General features: G+C 60.2%; 8 protein-coding genes across 8 annotated transcripts; 3 read left to right on the top strand and 5 right to left on the bottom strand.

Annotated features, from left to right (window-relative positions):
* Nucleotides 1-46: 46 nt before the first annotated feature.
* JDV02_007743 (uncharacterized protein) lies at nucleotides 47-3,162 on the bottom strand. The gene has a single exon (XM_047989269.1). It carries the CDS (start codon nucleotides 3,025-3,027, stop codon nucleotides 124-126), a length of 2,904 nt encoding a protein of 967 aa, XP_047845268.1. The 5' UTR covers nucleotides 3,028-3,162; the 3' UTR covers nucleotides 47-123.
* JDV02_007742 (uncharacterized protein) lies at nucleotides 3,035-4,659 on the top strand. Its single transcript, XM_047989268.1, has 2 exons — nucleotides 3,035-3,667; nucleotides 3,763-4,659. The coding sequence occupies exons 1-2, from the start codon at nucleotides 3,466-3,468 to the stop codon at nucleotides 4,521-4,523; spliced, it is 963 nt and encodes a 320-aa protein (XP_047845267.1). The 5' UTR covers nucleotides 3,035-3,465; the 3' UTR covers nucleotides 4,524-4,659.
* JDV02_007741 (uncharacterized protein) lies at nucleotides 4,580-6,513 on the bottom strand. The gene has a single exon (XM_047989267.1). The coding sequence runs from the start codon at nucleotides 6,336-6,338 to the stop codon at nucleotides 4,674-4,676; it is 1,665 nt and encodes a 554-aa protein (XP_047845266.1). The 5' UTR covers nucleotides 6,339-6,513; the 3' UTR covers nucleotides 4,580-4,673.
* A 98-nt stretch (nucleotides 6,514-6,611) lies between these two features.
* On the top strand, nucleotides 6,612-9,022 carry irc3 (Putative ATP-dependent helicase IRC3). Its single transcript, XM_047989266.1, has 2 exons — nucleotides 6,612-6,991; nucleotides 7,056-9,022. The coding sequence occupies exons 1-2, from the start codon at nucleotides 6,752-6,754 to the stop codon at nucleotides 8,817-8,819; spliced, it is 2,004 nt and encodes a 667-aa protein (XP_047845265.1). The 5' UTR covers nucleotides 6,612-6,751; the 3' UTR covers nucleotides 8,820-9,022.
* On the bottom strand, nucleotides 8,930-10,372 carry JDV02_007739 (uncharacterized protein). Its single transcript, XM_047989265.1, has 5 exons — nucleotides 10,135-10,372; nucleotides 10,061-10,073; nucleotides 9,981-10,010; nucleotides 9,868-9,929; nucleotides 8,930-9,797 (listed from the first exon to the last, which is right to left on the bottom strand). Exons 1-5 carry the CDS (start codon nucleotides 10,181-10,183, stop codon nucleotides 9,043-9,045), a joined length of 909 nt encoding a protein of 302 aa, XP_047845264.1. The 5' UTR covers nucleotides 10,184-10,372; the 3' UTR covers nucleotides 8,930-9,042.
* Nucleotides 10,373-10,870: 498 nt separating this feature from the next.
* Nucleotides 10,871-13,133, top strand: JDV02_007738 (uncharacterized protein). Its single transcript, XM_047989264.1, has 2 exons — nucleotides 10,871-11,834; nucleotides 11,926-13,133. Exons 1-2 carry the CDS (start codon nucleotides 11,050-11,052, stop codon nucleotides 12,977-12,979), a joined length of 1,839 nt encoding a protein of 612 aa, XP_047845263.1. The 5' UTR covers nucleotides 10,871-11,049; the 3' UTR covers nucleotides 12,980-13,133.
* Nucleotides 13,134-13,135: 2 nt separating this feature from the next.
* Nucleotides 13,136-17,288, bottom strand: JDV02_007737 (uncharacterized protein). The gene is made up of 6 exons (XM_047989263.1): nucleotides 16,392-17,288; nucleotides 16,054-16,323; nucleotides 15,539-16,000; nucleotides 15,173-15,485; nucleotides 14,754-15,118; nucleotides 13,136-14,697 (listed from the first exon to the last, which is right to left on the bottom strand). Exons 1-6 carry the CDS (start codon nucleotides 16,893-16,895, stop codon nucleotides 13,678-13,680), a joined length of 2,934 nt encoding a protein of 977 aa, XP_047845262.1. The 5' UTR covers nucleotides 16,896-17,288; the 3' UTR covers nucleotides 13,136-13,677.
* A 4,722-nt stretch (nucleotides 17,289-22,010) lies between these two features.
* On the bottom strand, nucleotides 22,011-24,991 carry JDV02_007736 (uncharacterized protein). Its single transcript, XM_047989262.1, has one exon. It carries the CDS (start codon nucleotides 24,749-24,751, stop codon nucleotides 22,178-22,180), a length of 2,574 nt encoding a protein of 857 aa, XP_047845261.1. The 5' UTR covers nucleotides 24,752-24,991; the 3' UTR covers nucleotides 22,011-22,177.
* Between the last annotated feature and the right edge of the window lie 237 nt (nucleotides 24,992-25,228).

Here is a 25,228-nt window from a genome sequence, read left to right as displayed (position 1 = left end):
GTCCGGGTCAGTCAACCGCTGCGTGGGATCCGTGAGCCCGCCAAACGACGCGTGCACATGGAGCAGTGCAATAGTATGCTCTCTAAACGTTTACGACATGACTACATCTTTTATATCTATCGCTCAGCTCTTGACGTAGTAATCGCACATGTCGAGCTTCATCAGAAGCTGCGCAACCAGGCTCTCCTCGCCCACGCCCAACTGCCTCAGCATCTTGCCGCCCGCCTTGCCCTTCTCCGACAAGCCGCGGCACACAGTGATGAAGACCTGCATCTTCTTTTTGAAATGCGCGTACAGCGTCGCCGCCTCGGCCTCACCATCGGTTTCCAGGTTCCGTCCTAGCGCGTGAAGTCGCGACCACTTGGCGTACCGCAGAATCGTCGCGAATATCTCCTCCAAGAGGGCCAACACCGGCTGCTGTCGTTTCCTCAAGAACAGCGCAAACATGATGCCGTCAATGACTTGGGAGTGAAGATGCCGCAGTTGGTCAGGGCTTTGAACTGTTGCCGGTCCCGCCTCGACGGCCTTGTCGAGGTCGGCGCGCACCTTGTCCAACCGCCTCTCGAACGCGCCCCAGGGAACCGCAACACCTGTGTCCAGAAAGTACGAAGCCACGCTGCTCACAAACCTTTGCGCTTCTCTGGCAAACCGGAGCGACAGGGGCCCGGGGTTCTCCCACGCGCTGGTCCGCGCGCTGACGTCCACGTGTAGTTGGTTGACGACGTGCAGCATCCGCAAGACTCTCAGGAGCAACTTGAAGATGCTGTCGTAGTGCATGAGATTGGTGGGCGTGATGACCGACGTTAGCTCCGGTGGGGGTTTGTACGACAGACGAAGAAAATCGAGCGCCTCCAGCGAGTCTGGGTTGATGCACTTGTCGATCTCTTCAGGAGACAAGTCCCGCACGGCGAAGCTTAGATCCCCGGGCAGGGTCGATGGTTCAACGGACTGGGAGGCCATGGTCTCAGGCTTCGAACCTTGTTGCTGTACGTAACTCTCTGTCAAGACTCCCATGAGAGAAAGCCGCAGCTCGGAACTGGCGGGTGGCCAAGTGTCTCGACTCCCAAGCCGCAGCCCCATGACTCCCCCCTGCATGGCGACGCCTGCCTGTCTCTCAGCAGACTCTAGGTCAGGATCAAACAGTGCGTGCGATAGGCGGCTGCAAAACATGCCGTTACCGAGCAGCTGAAAGTCCCTCTGAAGTCTGAGGTGGCTGCGAATGTCATGCGCGTCAAACAGGAGCCGCAAGGCTTCTCGACTGACGATCTGAGCTTGCGCCGAGGCGATGCCGCCAAAAGACAAGACTGGGAGCAGTGACCAGTGTGGGGTCGCGTCGGACTGTATAGAGGCGGGCTGATAGTGTCTGGTGAGGCCCTCACGGACTATCCTGCTTAGCGGATCCTTTTTCGCCACCTCTTCCATAGATTGGCCCAGGTGAGCTATGGATGACATGATTCGTGCTTCCATCGCCCCCTCATCGAGTCCAAAGTATTCCAGCGTTGACGCTGGGTGGCTCTCCTGCTTCTTGACAGAGCGGGCGTCTGGCATCAACCCATGGCGGCTCTGTTCCAAAGCAGCCCGTAAACTGTCTCTGTAACGAGCGACACGATTTTCGAGATCCAGGATAGAGTCCCAATTGTAGTGCCACTCTGCTTTCGGTGGCTGGATCAGCTCGGTCAACGACTCCTGGGCTAGCAGATGCTTAGGATGAAAGGATTTGATGAATCTCAAATTTCGCCCGGTTTCGAAAATGGTGTCGACGACATCCTTTGGCATAAAGTCCGGAATTTTGCTGCTGTCGAGGCGGAAGTCGACTTCTATTTCCTCGCGCCCAAAATCATCCACGTAGGCCTCGGCCTCGACCTTGACAAAACCTTTGGCGTCTCCTTCTTTGGTCTTGGTGAGTGGCATGCCGCTTTCTTGCCTCGTGCCTATCCATTCTTCGATTGTCTCGACCCAAGGTGCAGAAACTCGTTGCAGTATCTCGCGAAATATGTACCGAATGTAATTCTCCCCGTCATCGACAGACGAGGCCGTATGGTACACGAGGGACAAGATCTCCTCATCTGGACAGTTGGGACGCAGCTTCGTTGCCATTCTCCTCAGGTACTTGAGAATGGTCAAGACCTCTTTGATGGTCGCCTGGAGCTGTAGCAGCGAGCGGGGGCTGCCTCCGTCCACGGCGACGCGCTGCTCGACGGCCTGCAAGACTTGGGTCATGCTGCTGGCGAGGGCAACGCCGCAGCGGCTGGGAAGCGTGTCCAAGGCAGCGCGAGAAAAGAGTCCGAGCTGCAAGAACGTAGAGCCGCACCAGTGTGCTTGGCCCTCGAGGCCTTGGAGAACCTGCTGCGAGTAGCCGGAAACGCGCAGTGCTGGGAGCGCCGGCTTGAAGGACCCAGCGCTTTCGTTTTTGACGAAGAAGATAGAGTCCCTTCCGACGGCCAAGGCAAGCAGAGACGAAAAGTACGGCTCGGCCGCGACGATGGGGACCGCCAAGTTTCCGAGCTGGAGAGGGTCGTCGGGCAAGGACAGCAGGGCGTCGTAGGCGTTGGGTCCGGCCTCGCTGAGGAACATGGGTGCGTGCGGAGCGACTTCGCCGGCATCAAAGGCGTCCCACGAGCGGAAGCAAGCCTTCTTTGGCGGGGACTCGGATGCGTCCATCCATAGATCCTCCTCGGGAGTGACATGACCGGGACCGTCGACGGGGTCCTCCGGCTCCGGGGAGGCTTCTGGCGTCGGCTCCCTTGGCTCGCTGCTGGACAGCGGGGGCAGCCGAAAGAAGCCATCCTGATCGAGGGAAATATCCCGATTAAGCGTGTTTGTGACGGACAGCGCGCTGAATGGCGCCCTGAGGCTCAGGCCGTCCGTTGCATTGTCGCGCGGCTGGAACGACGGCTCCCTGATGAGAGCATCCTGCCCGAACAGTGGCGTGACTGTGTGCCCGGCGTCGTGCGGCTCTAGCCAGTGGGATTTGGGCCAGAAGTCGGGAATGGCAAAGACATGGCCTTCTTTGCTGTCGCCGACCATGGCTGCATCTTGCGCCAGCCTTCTGGTCGAGATGCTCGAAGGGTGACGTTGGCGTTGCACGGGGGGAGTCTCCAGGCCCGCGACGCGCCAGAGCGCGTTCAATGGATGGATCCATGTTCACAAAGGCGAGCAGGGCGCCCGCGGCGGCTGGTCCACCCCGTACGGCAGCCAGCACTTTTATTAGCGGCATCCAGCGTGCCCCACTGCCCTGCTCGCACAAGGTAGCTGGCGGTGCAGTCACATCCATCCATCTCAGCAACCTCCGATTCACAGCCTCGCGCAAATCCAATTCTTTTCATTCTCTCGCTCCTCCCGCACCTCAGCCTCGTTACGCCCGCCACGCCCGCCAGCAACAGTCATCGCCACACACCCGGAGCATCATATCATATCCCACGACCACGTACCGCATCCAACGCCAATTGGCCCATCTCGAGCACCATGCCGCCGAAGAAGCGGGCGCGCGGCCAGCCTGCCGCGACGCCATCGGCAGCCCGCGACGATGATGCCATGGACATCGACACGCCCGAAGCCGGCGGCGACACGGCCGCGGCCAGCAGCGCTCTTCCCAACCTCAACGACCTCTGGACGGACGACCAAGTGGCGTCACTTTTCAAGGGCGTCATCCGCTGGAAGCCAGCTGGTATGTTTCTCCATCCTTGCCTTTCCTTTCCGTCCGCGCCTTTCCAAAGAGAGCTGCGCGAGAGAGATCCCCCCAGCCCGCTGACGTTGCTCCAGGCATGCACAAGCACTTCCGCATGATCGCCATATCAGAACACCTCCGCAACCACGGCTTCGACGCCGACATGTACCCGCACACGCGCATCCCCCACATCTGGCGCAAGCTGCGCACCTTTTACAACCTCGACATCATCGACGAGCGCGAGTCCTTTGACGACGACGACTCCTCCGACGATAGGTACCTCGAGTTCGCCCTCCCGCGCGAGACCTTCCTCGAGACCATGCTGCAGCGCGCCGTCGCGGACCCCAGCGAGGCGCCCACCTCGCCGCCGGAGCTTGACCTCTCCCCCCCACCCGAGGGCGGTCCGGCCGCCTCTGCCCCGGCGACGCGGAAGCGCAAGCGCGCCAGCACCAACGCCGCCGCCACGGCCAGCGCGACCAAGGCGCGGGGCCCGTCGGTAGAGGACACGGAGGACGGGACGGATGCGCCGTCGCCGGCGGCGAGGGCGACGAGGGGCTCGCGCGGCCGGACGAGGGCCGCCAGCCAGCAGGTCAAGGCGGCCGACAAGGATAAGGACAAGGAGAAGGAAAAGGAAAAGGAAAAAGAGAAAGAGAAAGACAAGGCAGAGACAACGGAAGACGAGGAGGATGCCGAGGATGGCGACGAGAGCGAGTCCGAAGAGGACGAGGAGAGTAGCGACGAGGAAGAAGAGGAGCGGGAGGAGAGCGGCACCCCGGCGTCCAGGGTCACCAGAGGTGCCACGCGTGGTCGCGGACGAGGTAGAGGCAGGGGAAGGGGGAGAGGCAGAGGGCGGTGATGGAGGATTGCAGACCCGTCGCGGCGGTCACCGCCGAGTTAGATACCCAGCGAGGCGTTGGATGCAAAAAATTATCAACAGACTTGCTATTATCCTAGTGAGCCAAATTCATCTACCAAGGACCCTGTTATAGCCCATAGACGACGGGTATCACTCCGTCTGCGCCTCCCACTCGCTGCGATACTTGAACTGTTCCGCCCAGTCTCTCCTCAAGGGGTATACGCTCTCCACGTCCAGGTTGGACCTCTCAAGCCGGCCGGGGTCCTGCACCCGGGGCATCTCCATGGGCGGCCTCCTCTGCAGCACCTCCCACATGTCCATCTCGGCCCGGGCGCTGGCGTGCTCGTCGAACCGGTCCGCCTGCTCCTGCTGCCGCCGCTCCGTCGCGATGCGCACCCTGAGCGCCTGCCTGGTGCCCGCGACGTCGCGCAGGTCGGCCGCCGAGTACCACAGGATCTCATTTGCCTCGCGGTCAATGTCCCAGTCCTCGGCGTTCTGGGACGACATCTCTTCGTCTTCATCCTCGTCCTCGGCCTCTTCCTCTTCCTCTTCCTCTTCCTCTTCAGAGCCGGATTCTTGCTTGTAGCCAGGCTGCCCGGTCGTCGCCTCCGGTCTACCGTCGCCCAACGCGCGCTCGACCTCGTCATACGACATGGGGTTCTCCTCGCCCTCGTCGTCCCGGTCGAGTGGTGGCTCCTCGTAGACGTCCAAGCGCAGCCTGCGGGCGCTCTTCATCCATAGATGTCTCGCATTCGCTGGCATGGCGAGGGAGGCAACCGCGGCCTCGGCGTCTTTGCGCCGCACAAAACTTCTAGTCTTGGGCACGAGTTCGCGCTTTGCCCTGATCCTCGACATGCTGATGAAGAGCGTGGCTTGCACCAGCCGCCTGGTCACGGACACGGCCAAGGAGTGGAAGTCGTCAAACGCCGTCGCCCACATGGAGGGGGGTACGTCGTCAATATGGTGCCAGTTGCTGTTGGGGATGGTCGAGTTCATGAAGAAGCGCTGCGAGAGCCTTAGCCACCGCGAGGTGTGAAAGAGCTGCGAGAAGGACGGCGGCGGCCGGCTGTCGCCCCGGTCCAGTCGCACGGCCACGTCCGGCGTGACGTCCCAGTCCGCACCCCATTTCTGCTCTTCGCGCTGCGACTCTCGCTGTTCTTGCTTCAGCGATACGGCGTCTGCCGCCTCCTCCTGCGCGTGGCAGCACTGCTGGCTGAGCTCTACGGCGGCAGGGTACTCGGCGGTGGCGAGAAACGCCCGGCGGTCGTACAGTCTCCTCCTCTGGTGGGCGTCTTGGAGGAAGTTGATGTAGTGCTGGACCTCGACGACGCTCTTGCTGCCCACGTGAGCCGCAATCTGTGCAGTGTGGTGCCTGCCACACCGCGACAGTGCCTCGAAGAATTGGCGTTTCTCCAGGGGCGACCAGATGGTGAGGCCAATCTGGGTGTCGGGAAGGTCGACCTCGTCGTCCAGACAGGCTCGATGTGCCGCATCGTCAATATCTCTGTTGAGCAGCTCGAGATACGCAAGGTTGATGGTGCCCCTTTGGCGCTTAAACGGGCGGAATGCCGGGTTGTCCTCTGCTCGGCGCTTTAGAGAAGGACGTTGCCTAGCATCGTGGCCCGAGGAGAGCGCGCCGCGCACCTCGTCGGAGTCGCCAACGTTGCTGCCTTCATCATCACTAGTGCGGTACTCGCTGCAAGTCTCGGGAACGAAATCGTCGTCCTCCGCCTTCACGTCTTCGTCGGGCTCGAAAGACTCCCGAGCAGGGTCTTCTTTTTCGGCGGAGTAGTTGCCCTCTGAGTCTGGATCCATCGTCGGGGAGAAAGGCTGGCGTGAATGGAACGAGGCGATGCGAACATGGCTGCCGAGTTCAGAGCGTACTTTACAGTGCGATTCAAGCTCAAAGAGGGCTCTTTTCTTGCGTCAGAAATGTTGCGCCTGAGCCCGTCGGAGTGGTATCGAATGGTTGAATTGAGAACGAATGCCCGTAGTTGTGAGGGTGAGATACAGCGGTGAGGGCCACGAAAATGGCAGCATTGGTAGGGGATAGGGACGCCGCCACAGCTGCTCGGGGCGATTACATAAGACAACAATTTTACTTCAAACCTGTGCCTCAGACTTGGAGCATGATGGACCCCAAGACAACTTTTGACCTCCGACCGGCTCGCTGAATGAATCTCGTCGGTCTACAGCTCGAGCTCATCGGCATGCTGTCATGATGTACGATGCTACGCACTCTTGCAGGATGCGTCTCCCGCGCGACGGCCGGGACGAAGCTCAGGCTCGCTCCCTTGAGCTTCAAGGCCTGCGCCGCGACGGTCGCCCCCATCACATCCCCCAGCAACAGCAACAACAAGCCCAAGCTCCGAGACTATCAGCAGGAGTGCATCAGATCCGTGCTCCAGTCTTTAAAGCGCGGGCATAAACGCGTCGGCATCTCCTTGGCCACGGGGAGCGGCAAGACGGTGAGTTGTCGCTGCGCCCCATCTCACAGAGGACCCTCCGGGGCTGACTTCGATTGATGGCCAGGTCATCTTCACTCAGCTTATCGGCAAGGTTCAACCTCGACTAGGCGGCGGCGGCGATCGCACGCTCATCCTGGCACACCGGCGTGAGTTGGTCGAACAAGCGGCGAGGCACTGTCAGATTGTTTACCCAGACAAGACGATTGAGGTTGAGATGGGCTCCCTCCACGCGTCCGGGACGGCGGACATCACCATTGCCAGCGTGCAGAGCATCACCTCCAAGGATCGTCTGGACAAATTCGACCCCGCGACGTTCAAGCTGGTTCTCGTGGATGAGGCGCATCACATCGTCGCCCAGGGCTACCTCAAGACCCTCAAGCATTTTGGTCTCGAGCAGAAGCAGCGCGACTCGCCCACCCTCATCGGCGTGTCCGCCACCTTTTCCCGCTTCGACGGCGTCAAGCTGGGCGCCGCCATTGACGAGATTGTGTACCACAAGGACTACGTTGACATGATTGCCGACAAGTGGCTCTCCGATGTCATCTTCACCACCGTAGAGTCCTCGGCGAACCTCTCCAGGGTCAAGAGCAGCGCTTTTGGCGACTTCCAGACAGGGGAGCTCTCCAAGGTGGTGAACACGGACGAGGTAAACGACGTCACGGTGCGGAGCTGGATGGCCAAGGCGCCCGACCGTAAGTCGACGCTCGTCTTCTGCGTCGACCTGGCCCACGTGTCCGGGCTCACGCACAAGTTCAGAGAATACGGCCTCGACGCCAGGTTCGTGACGGGCGAGACGCCCAAGGTGGGGCGGGGCGAGATCCTCGAGGCCTTCAAGAGGGGTGACTTCCCTGTGCTGGTCAACTGCGGCGTCTTCACCGAGGGCACAGACATCCCCAACGTCGACTGCATAGTCCTGGCGCGGCCGACCAGGTCGCGGAATCTGCTGGTCCAGATGATCGGACGGGGCATGCGTCTGCACCCGGGCAAGAAGAACTGCCACGTCATCGACCTGGTCTCGAGCCTGGAGACTGGCATCGTGACGACGCCGACTCTGTTCGGCCTCGACCCAAACGAGTTGGTGGACCTGGCGTCCGTCGACGACATGAGGAGGCTCAAGGATCAGCGCTCAGCAGAGGAGGAAGCCAGGCAACAGGAAGCCAACTCTGGCGCGTCCAGTGCCGTCCCAAGCGCGGCGAATGCGGTTACCTTTACGGACTACTCGTCGGTCATGGACCTCATTGCCGATACGTCCGGAGAGCGCCACATCCGCGCCATCAGCCAGAACGCCTGGGTGCAGGTTGGCCATGAGCGGTTCGTCCTCTCCGCGCCGAGCGGCTCGTACATACGCATCGAGCGCATCGCAGACCAAGCCGGCGCCGGCGCCGGCGCCGCAGCCAACTCAGCCCCGACGTACCGCGCGGTCGAGATCCGCGCGCTGCCGCCCGGCGTCTCCAAGTCGCCGTTTGCCTCCCCGAGGGAGATCCTCACGGCGGCGACCTTCAACGACGCGGTCCACGGCGCCGATAGCTACGCGTCCAACGCGTTCCCGCTCACCTTTATACGCCGACATCAGTCGTGGCGCAACCTGCCGCCCACGCAGGGCCAGCTCGACTTTGTGAACCGCATGCGCGGCAAGGGTAGCGACGCCCTGACCGCGGCGGACCTGACAAAGGGCAAGGCCGCCGACATGATCACCAAGCTCAAGCACGGGGCCCGCGGCCAGTTCGCCAAGATAGAGGCGGAGCAACGACGACAGGAGCGGCAGATGACGACGGCGGAAGCAAGACAGGGCCGCGAGCAGGTGAGAGTTGGGCCGGTCATGGCGTGAGCGCCGTTCCCTTGGGTTGATGTATACTACTATTCGTGACTGGTTTGCGGCTTTATACCACGGGTGCAGGGCGTTAGGGACATACGGGCAGCATGGGCTGCATACGACATACCTGCCACATCTATCATGTCCATCTAGTTTTGGAGAATAGCTAGACAGACGGTTTTGATTTCTTCCATCACACACCATGATCTATTCTGCCCCAGAAGATGTGCGGCCTGTTTCATCTCGCAGCCTGGCAGTACGAAGCCAGCCCGCCATCCGCAGCCCACCCCTCGCACACCTCGAGCAGTCCGCCAAGCCTGATGAGCGCCCCCGTAAACACGAGCACGTGCATCCAGTTGTGACTCTGCCCGAGCAGGTCAAACGTCTCGGGGAACCAGCGCTCCGGCACCCTCGCCGCGTAGATGGCGGCGCCCGCAAAGTTGACGAGCCCGAGCCCGAGGAACGACCGCAGGCCCATGACGGCGTTCACCGCGGCGAGGCCGTCTCCGTCGCCACCAAAACTGCGCCAGGAGTGCACTACGGGGGCAAAGAGGCTCGAGCCGAGGAAGCAATACATGAGGAAGCGCGCGGTGCGGAAGCTCGGTGTGCGAAACCGAGGCTGCAGCGTGAAGACGGCGCAGCCCGCGGCGGTGGCTGTCACGGCGGAGAAATACAGGATCCGTAGCGAGGCGGGCGCGCAGCGGAGGGCAAAGTGCGTGCCCGACACGCCGGTCCCCCACATGACGAGCACAATGCCGAGGTGGTCGAGCTGGTTGCCAAAACGGTGAACAGGCGCGCTGTGGTCTGACAGGGTGTGGTAGACGGTGGAGAGGGCAAAGCACACGACGACGCAGAAGTAGTAGGCTGAGACGGCGGCAACGTCGGGTAAGCTGATGGCTCGGCTCGAGGTGATGGCGGAGGAGTGAAAGTGAAGGAAGCGAAGGAGCCCGAGAAGAAACTGAAGAGCGCCGATGAGGTGCGACCATATGTTGGCTACCGATAGTCAGTTCAATATGCCGCGCTGAAAAAGAGTGCGGAGAGATGCCAAGCCTGCACCACTTGCCTGTTTCATTATGTATCTGGAGGATGCTCTTGATGGACCTTGAATAAGAGAACGAGGCAGGTCTGCGTTGTCAGCTGACGGGTTACCGCAGACGACATCTCTGGTCCGCTCACCGATACGCCGTCAAGATGTACTCGTTATCCCTGTCTTTGTGAGTTTCTGAAATGCGGGTATGACTTGAGTATTTGCCTACTTCTGCCATGGCACTGTGGCGGGCTGTCAGCGGGGACTCTGAGAGTGAACATGTGAGTTGCTGCCTGCCCTTACATATATCTTTCCAGGCCAAGAGCCCGACCTTTTTGCTGTTGTCGCTCATAGTTGGGGATGAGGAGGCTGATACATGAGCAACAGAAAATGATCGAAGAACAGCACTTTGTATCTGGTGAAACGGGGAGAACGGAAAGCGAAGTGCGCCCCGTCGCAGACCAAGCAGCAAAGAGGGGAGAGAAAGGCAATCTGACACATGGGGATCTACCACGGCGGATCGGCGGGGAGAACGCTACCCCAGCACCCCAACAGCACGAGGCAGCGCGACCAGCAAGCCGCGTTTGTGCAGAGGATGGGCGGGCGTGCCTCAGACATTACTTCGTACATACCTAACGGGACAGGGGGGGACCAGGGTGATGGCCCTGGCCTGGGCTGGCGCGAGGCGGCCCGTGGGCGCTTAGCCCGTGGCTTGACGAACGCTGATTAGCTGGCCGCCTCGACGACGAGGCTTATACCCGCATCTCGTGCAACCTCAGTGCTGCTGCAGGCTCCAGCCGTGTTGCATCGTACAGTGTAGCGACGACCAACACTTGGAGAAGAGGCGACGACGACGACGCCTGTTTTTCAAGGGGGCGATAACAAGGCCTGGGCGGTTGGATTCCGGCGGCTTCTGTGACGAACGGGAGGGCCAGCACCAGGCGCTTGGTGCAAGAATGAGGGGAAGCTGCAGCCACGAGATGCATCCTTCATCAATAGAGGGAAGGCACGGGCTGCGGAGGAGCGGGTAGGGAAGGCGCCGCCAACCGAGTATGAAAGGCAGGCACATCCGATCCGCATCTGATCTGCTCACAGTTCTTTTCGTTTGGTGCTTGCCTCGATACGTTTCATTTCAAAGTTTGCCCTTCTGTTACTCCCGCTTCTCATCGCTCTTGCCCGCTCGCTGGATCGTCCTTTGTGTCGCTGACGCCGAGCAAGATGCTCTTGTCGAGGCACACCGCTATCCCCGACAACACTATACACAGCCTCCTCGCCCGACGTTCCCAAGCCGTCAATGCGACCGGGACTGCCTCCAACGGTAGCAGCGGCACTGCCTCATATGTTGGATACGTCTCCGATCCCAATGGTCGCGGCACCACGTCCCTCGTCTTGTCCTGTCTTCTAACACTCATCCTCTGCGTCTGGTCTGCGCTCCACCTCAACGTGCCGGCCCGACGCCGCAGCATTATCCAAGTCTTCTGGCTCAACATCCGCTGGATCTTTGCTGGCATCTACGCCCCTGAGCTCGTAGTCTTTGTTGCTTGGCGTCAATGGTGCTCCGCGCGCATGCTCCAGCAACACATATTGCATCTCCATGCTGATGCCAAAGAGCGTGGCGATGACCGGTCCTCAGAAACGACTCACAGCGACCTGCCTCCCTGGACCATGGCTCACAGTTTCTTCGCTTGTGCGGGTGGCTTTGCCATCGAGCTCGAAAGCCTGTCTGGAGGCGTCCTCGACCAGTCACACCTGTCCGACGGAGACAACGGCGAGAAGACGGAAAGCCCACGGCTCACCCTCACCGCCAGGGGTGTGATGCTCCTTGCTAGTAGCGGATTCGTACCACGCGTGACCAAGGCCGAGATCGAAGACAAGTCCAAGGCAAATGATCTTGCCAAGGCCACAGTCATCGTACAAGCCACCTGGATGCTCGTGCAGGTCATCGGCCGCCTCGCCGCACACCTGCCCGTCACGCTCCTCGAGGTCAACACAGTTGCCCATGTGTAAGTTCTAAGTTCTAGGATCCTCGTCGAACTTGGCACCGTGCCATTGCTTTGATAACTACTAATTGCACAATGTACTTCATATTTATAGCCTCTGCGCCTTCGCCATGTACGTTTTTTGGTGGGACAAGCCCTTGCTGCCAAACGAGCCCATCATCCTGCGAGACGAGTCCCTCGCACCCCTCGTTGCCTTCATGTACGCCAGCAGCGAGATCAGCGGTCATGTCAAGCACAAGCAAAAAAATGTCAAGTCTCAGACGTTCATAAAAACTCTATTTGCCAACCTCAACCTATATTCAACAACGCCCGAGCTGGAAACGCTTTGTCTGTTGCGGCCCCGTGAGGATAGCGAAGGTGGTGAGACTGCGAAGGGCGAAGCAGAAGATATTGTCAAGCATCCGAATCTCGCATCTGTCACTCAATTCCCTGGCAGTGTTCAACGCGCGCCGCCATCTTGCCTGCGCCCTCTTGAAAAGACCCGCCAGAAGGAGCAAGGCACGGCATTCTTCGAGCGCAGGCCGCGAGTCATCTCGCACCAAGACCAGACTGCCGAGGATCCTGCTCCCTCAGATATGTCTCGATGGTCTCTCATTCAGCAAGCCTTTCAGAAATACCCGGATCTACTCCTTCGCAATCGTATACTTCTATCCCATTCTGTCGGCGAGCATTCGTCCTGCTTGCACCTGCGACCTGAACAGCTTGTCGCCACGCACATCCCCAATTGGCCCTCAAACGACCTTCTCCGTTCCGTCAACGGCCTCATCGTCGGCATGATTCTCTGGCTTGCGAATCTCTGCTATGGCGGCTTCCACGCAGCCGCTTGGAACGACCACTTCCCGTCTGTCCCAGAAAAGTGGCTGTGGCGAGCCTCCTCCTCCTACATTGGCTTCTGCGGAGGCTTCTGGGTGGTCCTCAACTCGGCCGTGGCTCGCTGGCCCGCCCTCAATGCCTTCTGGGAGAAGTGGATGGACGGCGAAAAGTCCTTGGCTCAGAGCATCGGCCTCGGAGTCATCGTCTTCACGTGCGGATTTAGCCTGATGCTGGCCCGCATGTACGTTGTAGTAGAGGCTTTCATCAGCATCCGCGAGCTGCCCGCCGCGGCATATGATACCCCCGATTGGACAGATCTCTTTCCTCACTTTTGATCAATCACTGTAGATGCGTAGGATACCCCTCAAAAGCATAAGGCGTTCATAACTGGGCTGGCGCACAAATGTTTAGAATATGAATCATGGCGCCCATGCTTAAGACGAAAAGGGAACAAACAGGGCAGACATCGCCGGGGCAGGCGAAAAGATGTTAGGTATGCTTCACGGCTTTATAGCTCATATATTGTGCTGTTGCTGCGTCTAGCGTAGACCCCCGTGCCGCACAAAAGTTCCGTTCCCTGGGGTTTCGACGCGTTCAGAGACACGCCGTATCCGCAGCCCGTCATGCTCCCGCAACATAAACTTTTCTCCTGCTCGAGCGCCCACGCGCCGGCTCTCCGCACAAATCCTGCGTCAAACTCTCGACCAGATCATTCTCGCTGCGTATTCTCGGGGTATTTTTGGTTTTCTTTGACGTTCAGTCGCGCATATGGGTATAAAGAGTGGACGTCAATCATCAAGAGTGACACCACCCGTCAAATAACCAAATCAAACAAATCTCATAAACATTCGCAGCGTTGCGGGGCACGAAACAGAGCGTGCACGCGGCGCGGCAAACAGGCAGCAAATGCAAGCAGAAACAATCAGGCCCGACCGATGCAACGCCATGTGACATCAGCCGTTCCAGGGTATACGTTTGCGCCAGGGTATATCCAGCAGGGGTATTCGCTCGAAGACGCATTCTAAGTTGGAATCTAACGGGAAGGCCCAACTGGGCCGGGGTATCCTGAATTCATGGAATGGGAAGTAGAAGGGCGGCCGCTGTCCCCCGACGCGCGAGGGCCGTGGCGTGGCGTCACATCGCCGGGCAGCGGAATGGCAAGCTTGCTGTCAATGTGCTTGCTGATCGGGCGCGGGGCCCAAGGGTGGTCGTCGTCGGGCAAATTTACGCCGCTGTCGTTCCAGGGGTTACGGTCGGCGTTGAAACTGCGGGTCGACTCGATGGAGATGAGCGACGACTTGGAGACGTTGCTCGAGCCCTTAAAGAAGTTGCCGTTGGTCGATTGCGAGCTGTTCTTTCTGCGGTCCAAAAAGGACGAGATGGACGTCATACTGCCGGGCTTGCGGAGGCGGTCGAGGATGCTGCTCCGCTCACGGGCGACCCCGGCCTCAAAGGCAGCCTTGACGGGGGAGTCGGCAGCAACGGTGTTGGGCGCGTGCTGAAGAAGCTTCGAGTCGAAGTACTGGAGAGAGTCCTCAAACGAGTCCGACTTGGGCCGGGGGATGGATCCCTTGACAATGGCGGCATCAACGGCAGCAGCCGCAAGCTGGGCCTGAAGGAAATCGATGGCATCCCGAAGCCCGCCGGCATTGTTGCGAGTAAAGCCCCAGACCAGAGTGACAGTCGGCTTGCCCTCTTCGGTGAGCTCGTCGGGGTTCTGGTGAACAGTGACCTCAACCTCGTACTGCGTCTTCAGCTTCGTCACCAGGTCTGAAGCAAAGTCCGCTGACTCGATGAACTTGACAAGCTCGGCAGTGCGGGCAACTACAAGCTCGTGCTTGTCTGGCACCATGCCAAGGAACTCGTCCACGCAGTGCGGTACCTGCCACTGCGGGCCGGTAACCGTGACCTCGTCGCTTGCCTCCTCGGTACTGGGGAAGTTGATCTTGCAGTTGTACTTTTGCTCCAGCTCATCGATCTCGGGCAAGCGTGCAATGAGCTCTCGATGGTACAAGCGATCTACGCTGGCAACCTGGGTGGTGTACTCCGAGTCCTGACCAGCCGAGTAAGCATAAGAACCCATGAGGCTATTCGGCGTGTTAAACTCACGGCTCGATCCACCATCTCAAGAATTTCGTTCTTGACCGCATCCAGATTCTGCGCGTTGCGCGCGGGCGTACGGCAAATCACGTTATCGACCTTGATGTCATCATCCTCGCGACTTATTCCACCTCTATCCATTGCGTTGGAGAACTTGACGAAGACGGAGTGCTTCTTCATAATACGCTGGATATGCTGGCCACCGATGCCGATGATGCGCTTGTGGTATTGGTCCGGGACATGGAAGGAGATGGAAGCAGGCATCTCTTGCTCAACAAGAGTGAGGCCTTGCTTCATGGACTCGTAGCTGGCTGCCATGACGTCAATGTTGAAATTGTACTCGTTGAAGCCGTCAAAGATGATCTGCACGTTGCCTGCCTGCTGTCAGTCGCCGGCGTCCATGGAACCTGAGGAGAGGCAAAACATACTCTGGCCCATGATCTTGTTGATTTTGCCATTCTTCTTGCCGCTAACAAACTCTTTGTGCTCGTTGGCCAGCTCAATCTTGACGCGAATCTGGTACGGAGCCAGTGTCACAAAGCGAAGTTCGGAGATGACGTTCAGCGCCGACTTGACAGCATCGTCAGACCCGGTGACGGTGAAGTTCATCTTGTCAAAAGACAAGTCAGCGTCCGAGTTGGCGCAGATCTCGCCCAACATCGCCTTGATATCCGCGGGGCCAAGGAGCTGTCTCTGATCGGAGTGCTGCGTGTACCAGCCAGCACCGTAAAATTGACCGGCCTTGCACGAGTTAGCCAGTGATCCGAGAAGGCGGATTCACACGTGTTACCTACCAAGGACATGAGTTCCCGCACGGTTCGCTCAACGGGAAGGCCCTCGCTGCCTTGGACCCGAACCATGGTACGCTGACACGCCAGTGGGGGGAACATGATGTACGTTCCATTGGCCTCGAGAATTTTGCGAACCTTATCGAGGCGGGTGAGCAGGATGCTGTCAATCTTAGCGGCGGGAATCGTGACGTCCTTGACGTAGAGTCGAATTCGCGAGACGGTCTCGTGCAGCTTCTGCTTGGCCAACTCGATGGCCTGCGGGGAGTCGCCGGTGATGAAGATATCGGAGGGATCACGGCGGTTCGCGTTCGGGGGACAGTAGCGGTACATTTGCGAGAACAGCGGAGGGAAGTAAATGGCAGTCCCGGTGGAAGACTCGATGAGCTTGATGTTCTTTCGATGCCGACCACAGACAAGCTGGTGGAGATAGAGCTCCACCTTGGTGACGTCGACAACACGACCAAGCTGCTTGGGTCAACACACGAGATCGTCATGATTAGAGGCAAATTTGGACGTACCAAAGTGTCAATGTGTATCAAGACCCGGGCTTTTGCGTGCTCGGACGAGAGAATGTCACCGTAGATGGCGACCCGCCATCGCTGGTCAATGCGCATCTCCGAATCGCCGGTCATGCCGTCCACCATGGGGGTCAGCTTGGGGCCAAGCAAGAAAATGTCGACACCGCAGAAGCTCGAGATGTAGTCTAAGGTTTCCACGACTGGGGTCTTGAGGATGCCGGCGCTGAGGTCGCAGACCAGGCTGCCGTCGATATCGATTATGGTGCAACGCTACGCAGCAGGGTCAGTCACCTGCTGCAGCAGCATATCAACAGCACCAGTAGGAGAAACAAACATACCATTGAGATGGGAATCTCATTGAGAATCGTCTCCCTGCTCTTGTTTACCAGCTCCGGGGAGCCGGACAGGCAGACGGTGGTGACCTGCTGGCCCCTGCCATTCTTGGGCGTTGTCGACAGAACGTGGGCCTCGATGGGTAGCGGTCCGATGGACAGGTCGCTGCAAAGCTTGCGAAGGTGGACCAGGTTCTGTACGTGAACGGGCAGCTCGTGCACTTGAACGTCATCGGGAGCGTCCTTAGGATGCGTCCACCTGAGGACGGCGTCCGTCGTGGCGTGGACAATGTCTTCGGTGTCGGGGCCGGCGAGGTCGGAAGCGAAGGGAACGTTGAACGAGTAGTGGATCGTGGCATCGGCGGCCTGCGGCGAGCTTATGGGGCCGCCAGGCTGGGCGGCGTTCTTGGGATGGGCGTTGAGGGCGTTCATGGGCATGTTGGGACGACCCATTCCGAAGTTGGGGCTCATCCTCTCGGACCAGTGACGCATGTTGGCCAGCTTATTCATGGTGAGGGAGCGGAGGTCGGGCTGGTCAAGCAGGGGGGCGTCAAGGCGAGGCGGATGGGCGACGGCTTTCGTGGGTATCCGGAGAAGAAGAGCCGTCAAAACGAAGTGAAAGAAGGGAAGCGTGCAGCGGCCGAAGAAGACAAGGGCAGAGTATGTCAACGGGGGGTGGGTATCTCGGAGGAGGTCGGTTGGGGAAGAAACAAAAAATAGCCGGGGGGAAAGGGGAGGGGGGGAAAGAGAAAAGGAAAAAGGAATTGGCGAGGTGGCCCTTTCCAAGTTCTCTTTTCGACGCGGGCTCGGGGGGGGAGATGGTTTGGCGGTGGTGGTGACGAGGAAGAGAGTGAAGGAGTGGAAGAGGAGGAATGGGACGAGAGAAGGCACCTCAGAGCCGGGTCCAGCCAGTCACGTCGGGTCTCTTGGTGGTGCAGGACTGGGCTGGGCTGGGCTGGGCTGGCGAAAGCGCGGGCGTCTGTCTGGCTGGAGTGGAAAGAGACGGGGCAGCAAGGCGCGGGCGAGCGAGTGAGCGGGCGAGAGCAGCAGGGCAGCCAGCCCAGAGCGGGTGGGGATCGGGGCGGAGTGGAAGGCCCCGGACACCTCAGCCAGTAGCAGTGGAGGCGGCCCCATGGCACCTCCAAGGGGACCTCGAGTTACCTGCAGGCCCCCGGCAGCAGCGCCCGCGGTGGCACATGCAGCGGCAGCAACAACGGCAACGGCAGCGCACACGAGGTACTGCAAAGTACCTTGGATGGAAGGCCCCCAGGGCAGAACCTCCGACAAGCAGCCACCCAAAGAAGCTGCCCCACGATATCGAGCATGGTTTGCATGTTTCCCGCGCAGGCGGCCTAGTCCAAACTAAACAAAGCCAGTCCAGATGGAAGCGAGCCACCGGGTCGGGGGCAGTCACGTCGGGGTTTGCCCAGCCGGCGCAGGTGTGTGCGCGTGCCATGCCAGCCATGCTAGGGAAGCTGATGGATGACAGAGAGAGAGAGACGGGAGGGAGCTGGCGGATGGGGTTTCCATGCTTGGGCGGGGAGTGGGACAAGGGAGTGGACAGCCATTGGGCAGACGCGGTGGGAGGGGGGCGGTCTCGAGCCCTCGACGGGCCCGCTGCAGCTCCCTACAGGGCAGCGTGGCAGGTGGGCGCTGATGATCGGGGGGGGGAGGGGGGCCGCGGACATGGATAGGTTGGTGGAAGCAGCAGGCAAACAGGTCAAGTCAGGTCAGGTCAGGCCGGGCCAGGGCAGGGCAGGGCAGGGCAGGGCAAGGCACGGGCACCGACTCGTCCCGTGGAGGGCGGCGGCGGCGGCGGCAAGGTTGGAACCCAGCAGGAGCGGCGGGTGCAGTCAATTCCAACGTGGCCCGCGCACCACCGGGCCGTTGTGGGAAGAAGAGCAATCATCAGTGCGTGGACGGCAACCTTGCAGAGGTGCACATACATAAGGTACTGTAGGTTGCAGACGTATGTGCACCTTGCGGGGGCTTGATGAGGGGGTCAGCGACTGCAACACCACCGTATCACCAGCAGAAAGTGCACCAGGTCCAGGTCCAGGTCCAGCCAACGCTGGCTGGCGGCGATGCCCTCTCCTCTGCGTGCGTGCGTGCGTGCGTACCTTGCCTTATCTCGCCAGCGCACGGAACGGGACGTAGGGCGTCGACGCCCATGGATGGGAGGTGTTGAGACGGCGAGCAGTGCTGACGCACCACGCACGTATCGGCGACTGGAATCGTCCGTCAGCTGGGCTGGGACCTGGACCAGGTCCTTTCCATCCGGTGGGGCGCTTGGCGATTGCTGGCGTGGGCTGGAGGGCTCAGAGCGTGTCTTTGGTGGGTTATACAATGTGCGAATGATACGTTGATGTCGGCGGCCTAGACTCGGGCTTGAAAGGCAGGCCACCGAAACTTCCTGGAGCCACAAAGGACAGTCAACAAACGGCTTGTCCGATTCTTCCACGATGGTTGAGAGGCGGTGCTTCATGGAGGGTGATGAGGGGCGGATACAGCAAGGTACTGCTTGGTGCAGCGCCTTGCACCTCCGGAGCGCTACCCCATCCGTGTGACTGCCACGGCGGTGCTGGCGGTGCTGGCGGTAGTGATGGTGGTGGTGGTGGTGGTGGTAGTGCTGCTGCTGCTGCTCCTGTTGCTGCCGGTGCTTCCAGGTTCCCACCCCAGCCCGCTAAAGTGGCAGATGCCGGCAGCCCGAGGTGGTGGGCGCCCCGGTTCTCGTACGCGGTGAGGTGAGCTGAAGGTGAGGTTAGGTCCCCACAGGTCGGGTGCTCGTGGGCATGGCGCCCGGCGTCTCCACTCCACAGGTCCTGACCCAGGTGGGAGCGCCTTCCAGCTGTTGCTTGTCCCAACCGGAAGGCACCTCGTCGATTCCACCTATGAATCCATCCAGGCTTTTTGCACTCGAATCCATCCTCCAGCTCACATCGTCCGTCCGTCCGTCCGTCCGTCCTCCTCCGCCAGAGCCCAGCAGGCGCGTGCTCAAACGCTGCAGACCTGGATGTCCCTGCCGGCAGCCGGTGCCCAGACCTGCACCTACTAAAGACTACCTCAGGTTCCAGCCGCCACGCCAGAGTGTACCGATCCAACTGTCCAGGCCGGGTTGCTCGCTCTGCTCCCTGGCCCTCGCCGCCGTGCCCGAGCGCGGCGCTGCTGCAGGTGCCGAGGGCGTCCCGTGTGCCGGCAGCTGGGCTGTTAGTAGCAACGCATACACGAACGAAAGGACTGTGCTGTGCAGTTGGTACATCCGCGAAAGTGGGAACTTCGTATACTACACTACCTAACGTTACGGCCGGCCTAGCTACTACCTACCTAGGTACCTACATGGCTGCGAACGAGTGAGTGCTTCGCCGCGGCCAGGTGCGTCTACAGCACACACAGAGACCGTTCCCAATGGGTACATCGTGGGTGCAATTGCGGGACTCGGTCTCGGGGCAAGCCGCGTGGAGGAGGTGGGAGCATAATGGGGGCCGGCGACGACGACTCCCTCTCACGAGTCACAGCCAGCCAGCCAGCCCACCACCAACCACCATCCGTCCACCTCGTACTTGCTATGGAGGCAGTGTACAAAGGTATGTGCGGTAGTACGAGCGCACGCATATTCGAGGCCCCCAGTCAGCCCGCAACGCACTGCAAGCCGCGTGCTACTATACCTACCTACAATGTACGGCGACCGGCCAGCCGAGGCGTCCGAGTCGTGTCTTGACTCTGACGAGAGGGGCCCCTGCCAGGCCTTGGTCGTAGCTTTACGCGCTACCTACGTCGGTGAGGGTACAAGACAATGACAGGGACGAGCACCACAACCACTTCTCGCTGCTGTTTGTACCGCCGCCGCTGCTGTTGTTGGCCCCAATGGCAGCCTGCCTGCCTGCCTGCCTGCCTGCCTGCCTGCCGTTCTGCCGGCTGCAGCGCTTCAGCCATCTGCCCGTCCGTCCGGCCGACCGGCAGTTCGGATCGGGTCCCCGGCCGGCTGGGTAGCGGGCGGCCAGCGTGTCCCGCAGCTGCAACAAGTCTGTCTTTGTCATGTCTTGTCCGCCTTTGTTGCTGCTCCTTTGCTGCCCGAGGTGAACCCCCGTTGGGTCCTGGTACGAAGATGGCGCCAGGTCATGCAATCGTGGCTAGGCAAGGTATGCAGCACTCGCCATAGCCATGGACGTGGGACATTGATGACAAGCACAAGGAGGACGTCGTCCACCGCACCGCTCTATGCCTCGTCCATTTCTTTCTTTCTCGAAAGCTCCGACCACTTCATGCGCCCACACACGTTACATATGGGAACAGTAGGGAGGGGGTGGAGACTAACTACCGCCTGCGGAATGCAATGAAAATGCAGCAGTCACCTCTTTCTCTCCCTGTCTCCTCCCTCTCTCTTGTTCGACCGCAGCCCACTCACTGCCTGCCCTGCCCTTCTGGCCCTCGTATCGCATCTCGTGCCGTTGCTATTTTCAGGCGAGACAGACACGGATCGTCGTCTCTCTTTTCTCCGATGCCCTCCTCGCGCGAGCACAGCTCCTATCAAGGTACCCACCACGTACGTACTACGTACAGCTAAAAACCTCGTGGCTCCGCCTCCCTCGCCCCCCGCGTCGTCCATCCGTCCCGCTACTACGGTATACCTAGTACCTACTAACGTACATGTGCCGGCCTGGTACGAAGGCAGCAATAGTAGTAAAGTCCATCGACGCCATGGACAGTAGACAAGCACCCGGCGCTCCGAACGATGCTCCGTTGACAGCAGCGCCATCTCACTGGCCCGATCCGAGGCCCGTTGAGTTGCTGCGCACGTACTACGACCTACTTGCTACCTAGTGCTACTACCACTAGTTTGCCCGTCTCCACGTACACGCAACTCCCAAGACTCCCTCGGCGCGACGGCACGAGTGTCAACAACCCAAGCAACCCCCCAGACCAACTCCGCCAGTCGAATCGTCGAGGTGTGCCGCCGCCGCCGCCGCAGCAGGCACAGTTAAGTGAGGTAGGTACTCCGGAGGTCCAACAACGTCCATGATTCACGGGCCTCGAGATACGCAACACAACACCATGCAAGCAAGGGGCCTGCCCCGTCAAACCGCCGTCGCACAGCGCGAGCAAAGGGGAGTTGGGGGGGCCTCCAACACGTTGCTTAACTCTAGTAGTACGTGCGCAAAACATCAGCGGGCACGTGAAACGCTGCCGCCGGCGCCGTCGCCGATGAGCAAAACAAGGTGATGCAGGCCGGGGCCTTGCCTTGCCCAGGAACTGCTGGTCAGATCCCCCCCATCCACCCCCACTCACACGGTTTGTTGGAGGAGAAGATGGAAGAGCCAAAGCACAGCCCACCTCGGTTCTACACTTGTCTCTCGTCCCATTCATTGATGCGAGTTCGAAATCTTATTTGAAGCTCCGCCCCTGCTGACCTTAGTAGTGTATACGTACCGTACGTACTCTGCTTTCCTTGCCGCGCCGTGAACGATGGTGGCAAGAGGGGAGTGGCCCGCCCCAAGTGTACGTAATAGTTACTTGCCAGTCATGCATTTGGGAGGGAGCGGGTCGTTTCCCTCCCTGACGTCCAAGGGCCTGCGAACATGGACGAAGTGCACAAACACACATGCTACCCGCGCCGTATCACACATCTCAAAAAAGCGTGCTTCAAACTTCGAAATTCAGGGTATCTCTGTGACAACCCGGCCGCCTCGCACAAATGCTATTCTGTACACACATATTTTGTTCAGAATATGAATCACGCAACACCGGTGCATGCATCGCTTCCTGCCCGGGCGCCGTCTCACTCACTGCCCTTCCTACCGGTATATCTCTCTCCTGGCGTCGTCCGCGTAGACAATCTCCTGCGTCGCGCCACGTGGCCGCTCGATAAAGGCAATCTCGCCGCCAGGCGGGGCATGAGATGAATGGCGATAGTCGCCGAGGGGCGGCGCGCCATAGTTTCTAACATAGGGCTGGGCAAGCTCGCGGCGGCTGTCTGGGTGGACGCTGGCGGCGTATTCGCGAACTGGCACCTCAGGCCGCACGCTCTGCACGCGCCCGTAGCTCGGCGGCATCTCGTGGTACCGTACGGCATCCGCCGGTATCGTGCTTGGAGCCCTGGCTAGGTGGCCCGGCGCTTCTCCAAAGAATCTTCGTTCGCGAGGCCCTCCAACCTCCACAAACTCCGCCGGCGGCGCCATTGGCCGTGCGGAATACTCGCGTCCATGGGTGTCTCGGTAGTCATACCCGGCATACTCAGGCTGCGTCACAATGCGCCTCGGCATGACGGCATATGCTGGCGGTGCCTGCGCACTGTGCCTGACGGCATCACTGCGGGGTTCGAGCCCAGCCTGCCGGGACGCCGTTCGGGGCGGTAGCCGTTCGTAAACTACACCGGGTTCTCCGGGACTCACCGAGGGAGCCATGGGTCGCTGAACCGCAGGATGAGCCGGGTCATAGTACTCACGGCCGAACTCGTCCACTACCATCCGAGGTGGCGCTGCTCCCGGCGGGGCACCGTACGATTCGCCGTCGGATGCGACGCGTACTCGGTCTCCTGGGAATTCGCCATAGGGTCGCGGCTGCTCTCGATAACCGTCGCCGGCGAGGGGAGGGGGGACTTGCCGGGAGGCATATCCCACGGTGGGCGGAGGATACTGCACAGGCAGCGCGCTCTGCGGGCCATAGCTCCTAAGGTGGCCCTCGGCTGGTATCCTGTGGTCGTCGACATACTGCCGAACGTATCTCGACTCGCCGAGATACGTCGTGCTGGCTGCGCGTTGAGGATATACGCTGGCGCCTTCGTAGCCCAGCGGGATGGGTTCGTCTCTGTACGGCCGGGTCAGGACTTGGCCCTCATTGCCGTTAGCCGGCGGTGGCTCGAATCTCGGCTCATACTCGAGATCGACAACACGCCCCTGAGCCTGTCGCTGGCGCTTGTTTGCCCTGTATTCAGGGGCAAAAATGGGCGACGGAGATCGAGGCTCGGGCTTTATGTAGGGACTGACGTTAGCATCCGGCGCTTGCCGGTCTGCCTTTCTTTTCTTCTTCCTCGCCTTCTTCCTCTCCGAGCCCTTCCCACCTTGGGATGAGCTGTCGGGACTGGTCGCCGTGGAGTGCTCATTGCGCAGCGCCGCAACCTGCGCCGGCGTGCCGTGTGTGCGGGGAATGGTTTGCTGGTGAGGCATCCGGCCCTGGGAAGCGGCAACCAGTAAAGAGACCTGAGACGGTTGAGGTGCCAGCGGCTGTAAAGCATGGCTCCTTATGTGCGGTGACGGAGGATGCATCTCCATATACGAGTCGATTCGCTGCGCAACGCAACTCATATTGTCTTCGGCTTCCGGGGGCTCGTAGTCCATGTGTGCTGAGTCGTCTGATAAGCTCTGCTCGCCGCTCGTTGGGGCTTGAACGAATCGAGTCGAGGCTTCTTCCACGCCAATATAATTATTCAGGCCTGGAACCACGCGGGGTTGGGGAGCGGCCGTGGGAGCGTTCGCAAGCGAAATAGGCTGGGCGTCGACACGCCTTACAGCATTCGCGGTCGGTTGCCCAGGGAGGGTGGTAGGCTGCTGGCCGGGTGGTTGTTGAGGAGCGGCCTGGGCGGGGGGCGGCGGTTCGCGGGCGACAACGGTCGGGCTGTGTGCCGCTTCAGATGCGTTGCGAACTCGAGAAGCCATGTGAGACTGAGGTGTCTCGTGCTGCGAGGAATAAAAGGTATCGTCATCGAACGAATCACTTTCAGCGTCCTTGTTATCAGTTAAACCGTCTTCAGCTGGCATAGTGGCGGCGGCGGCTGTGGCAGTAGCAGTAGGAGGGGGAGGATCCTGGACCGCGGGAACGAGGGCCTGGGCCTTGGAGAGAACATCGGACAGATCAAGCTCTGCGTTCTGCTTCTCCGCTTGAGAGGCCCTAGGCCCTCGTCGCCGGTCCACTTCGTCTTTCAGGGCTCGCTCGAGTCTCTGCCGTTGCAGCATCAGCTCGGCCTGCACCAGTTCCTCGGACTTTTCGAGGAGTATCGGATCGAACTCAACGGCCCTCGTTGCGAGAGGGCCCGTGCCGCTCGACGTGGACGCTTTCGCCACAGCCGGGGCCTTCCCTTTGCCCTTGGCTTTACTCGTCGACGACGACTGCGCGCCGCCTGTGCGGTTCGCATGCTTAGCATCTGTGACTGTCGACGGCACAGCATATCCATCAGCTGGGGGCCGTGCGATAATAGCACTCTGATCCTTGGGCGGCCGGATCGTCGGGTGCCGACCAGAGAGGATGGTGTCCTGTAGTTGCAGGATCAGTTCGTACTGCCGCATCTCGAAGGCTTCTCTGTCCTTGTCCACGGACCCGGCCATGGAGCCTGCGCCGTGGGACGGCATGTTCGAAGCTTTCCCCCGCGCCATGATCGCGGAGGGACCGCTCCTCACGCGGTCGTCGCGTCACTTGAAGCTCTCCGTGAGGCCTGGGTGGTCCAGGTGGAAGCTCGAGGTATCACAAGCGAGCGCGCTGAGGGAAAAAATGATGAGCGCCGTGACATGAACTGCTTCGCACGAGAAGCCTTGAGCTCAGCCATGGACAAGCTCCAGCGACACGTGTGTGTGACGGTGTTGGCTCCGTGCGGTGCCTAGTTAGCGAAGAGTCGCAGGAGTAAAGGGTGCAAGTGCGCGCGACGAGAGTCGGCCCAGGGGCAACAACTTCGGGCGGTGAGCTGTGGCAGGATGGATGGATGGATCCATGTGCCAAGTACTCCGTAGCGCGCGGTGCCCGATGCGGCAGGCGCAGGCTCTGGAATATGATTGCGGGCCAACGAAACCAACATTGGCCCAGGCCATGATACGTACTAACCTATACGTACTCAGGTACCTTATACAATGTAGCAG

Source organism: Purpureocillium takamizusanense, chromosome 7, assembly GCF_022605165.1.
Source record: "Purpureocillium takamizusanense chromosome 7, complete sequence".
Lineage (NCBI taxonomy): Eukaryota > Fungi > Ascomycota > Sordariomycetes > Hypocreales > Ophiocordycipitaceae > Purpureocillium > Purpureocillium takamizusanense.
Note: the sequence above shows the minus strand (reverse complement) of the source record. Positions and strands in the feature narration are given on the sequence as shown.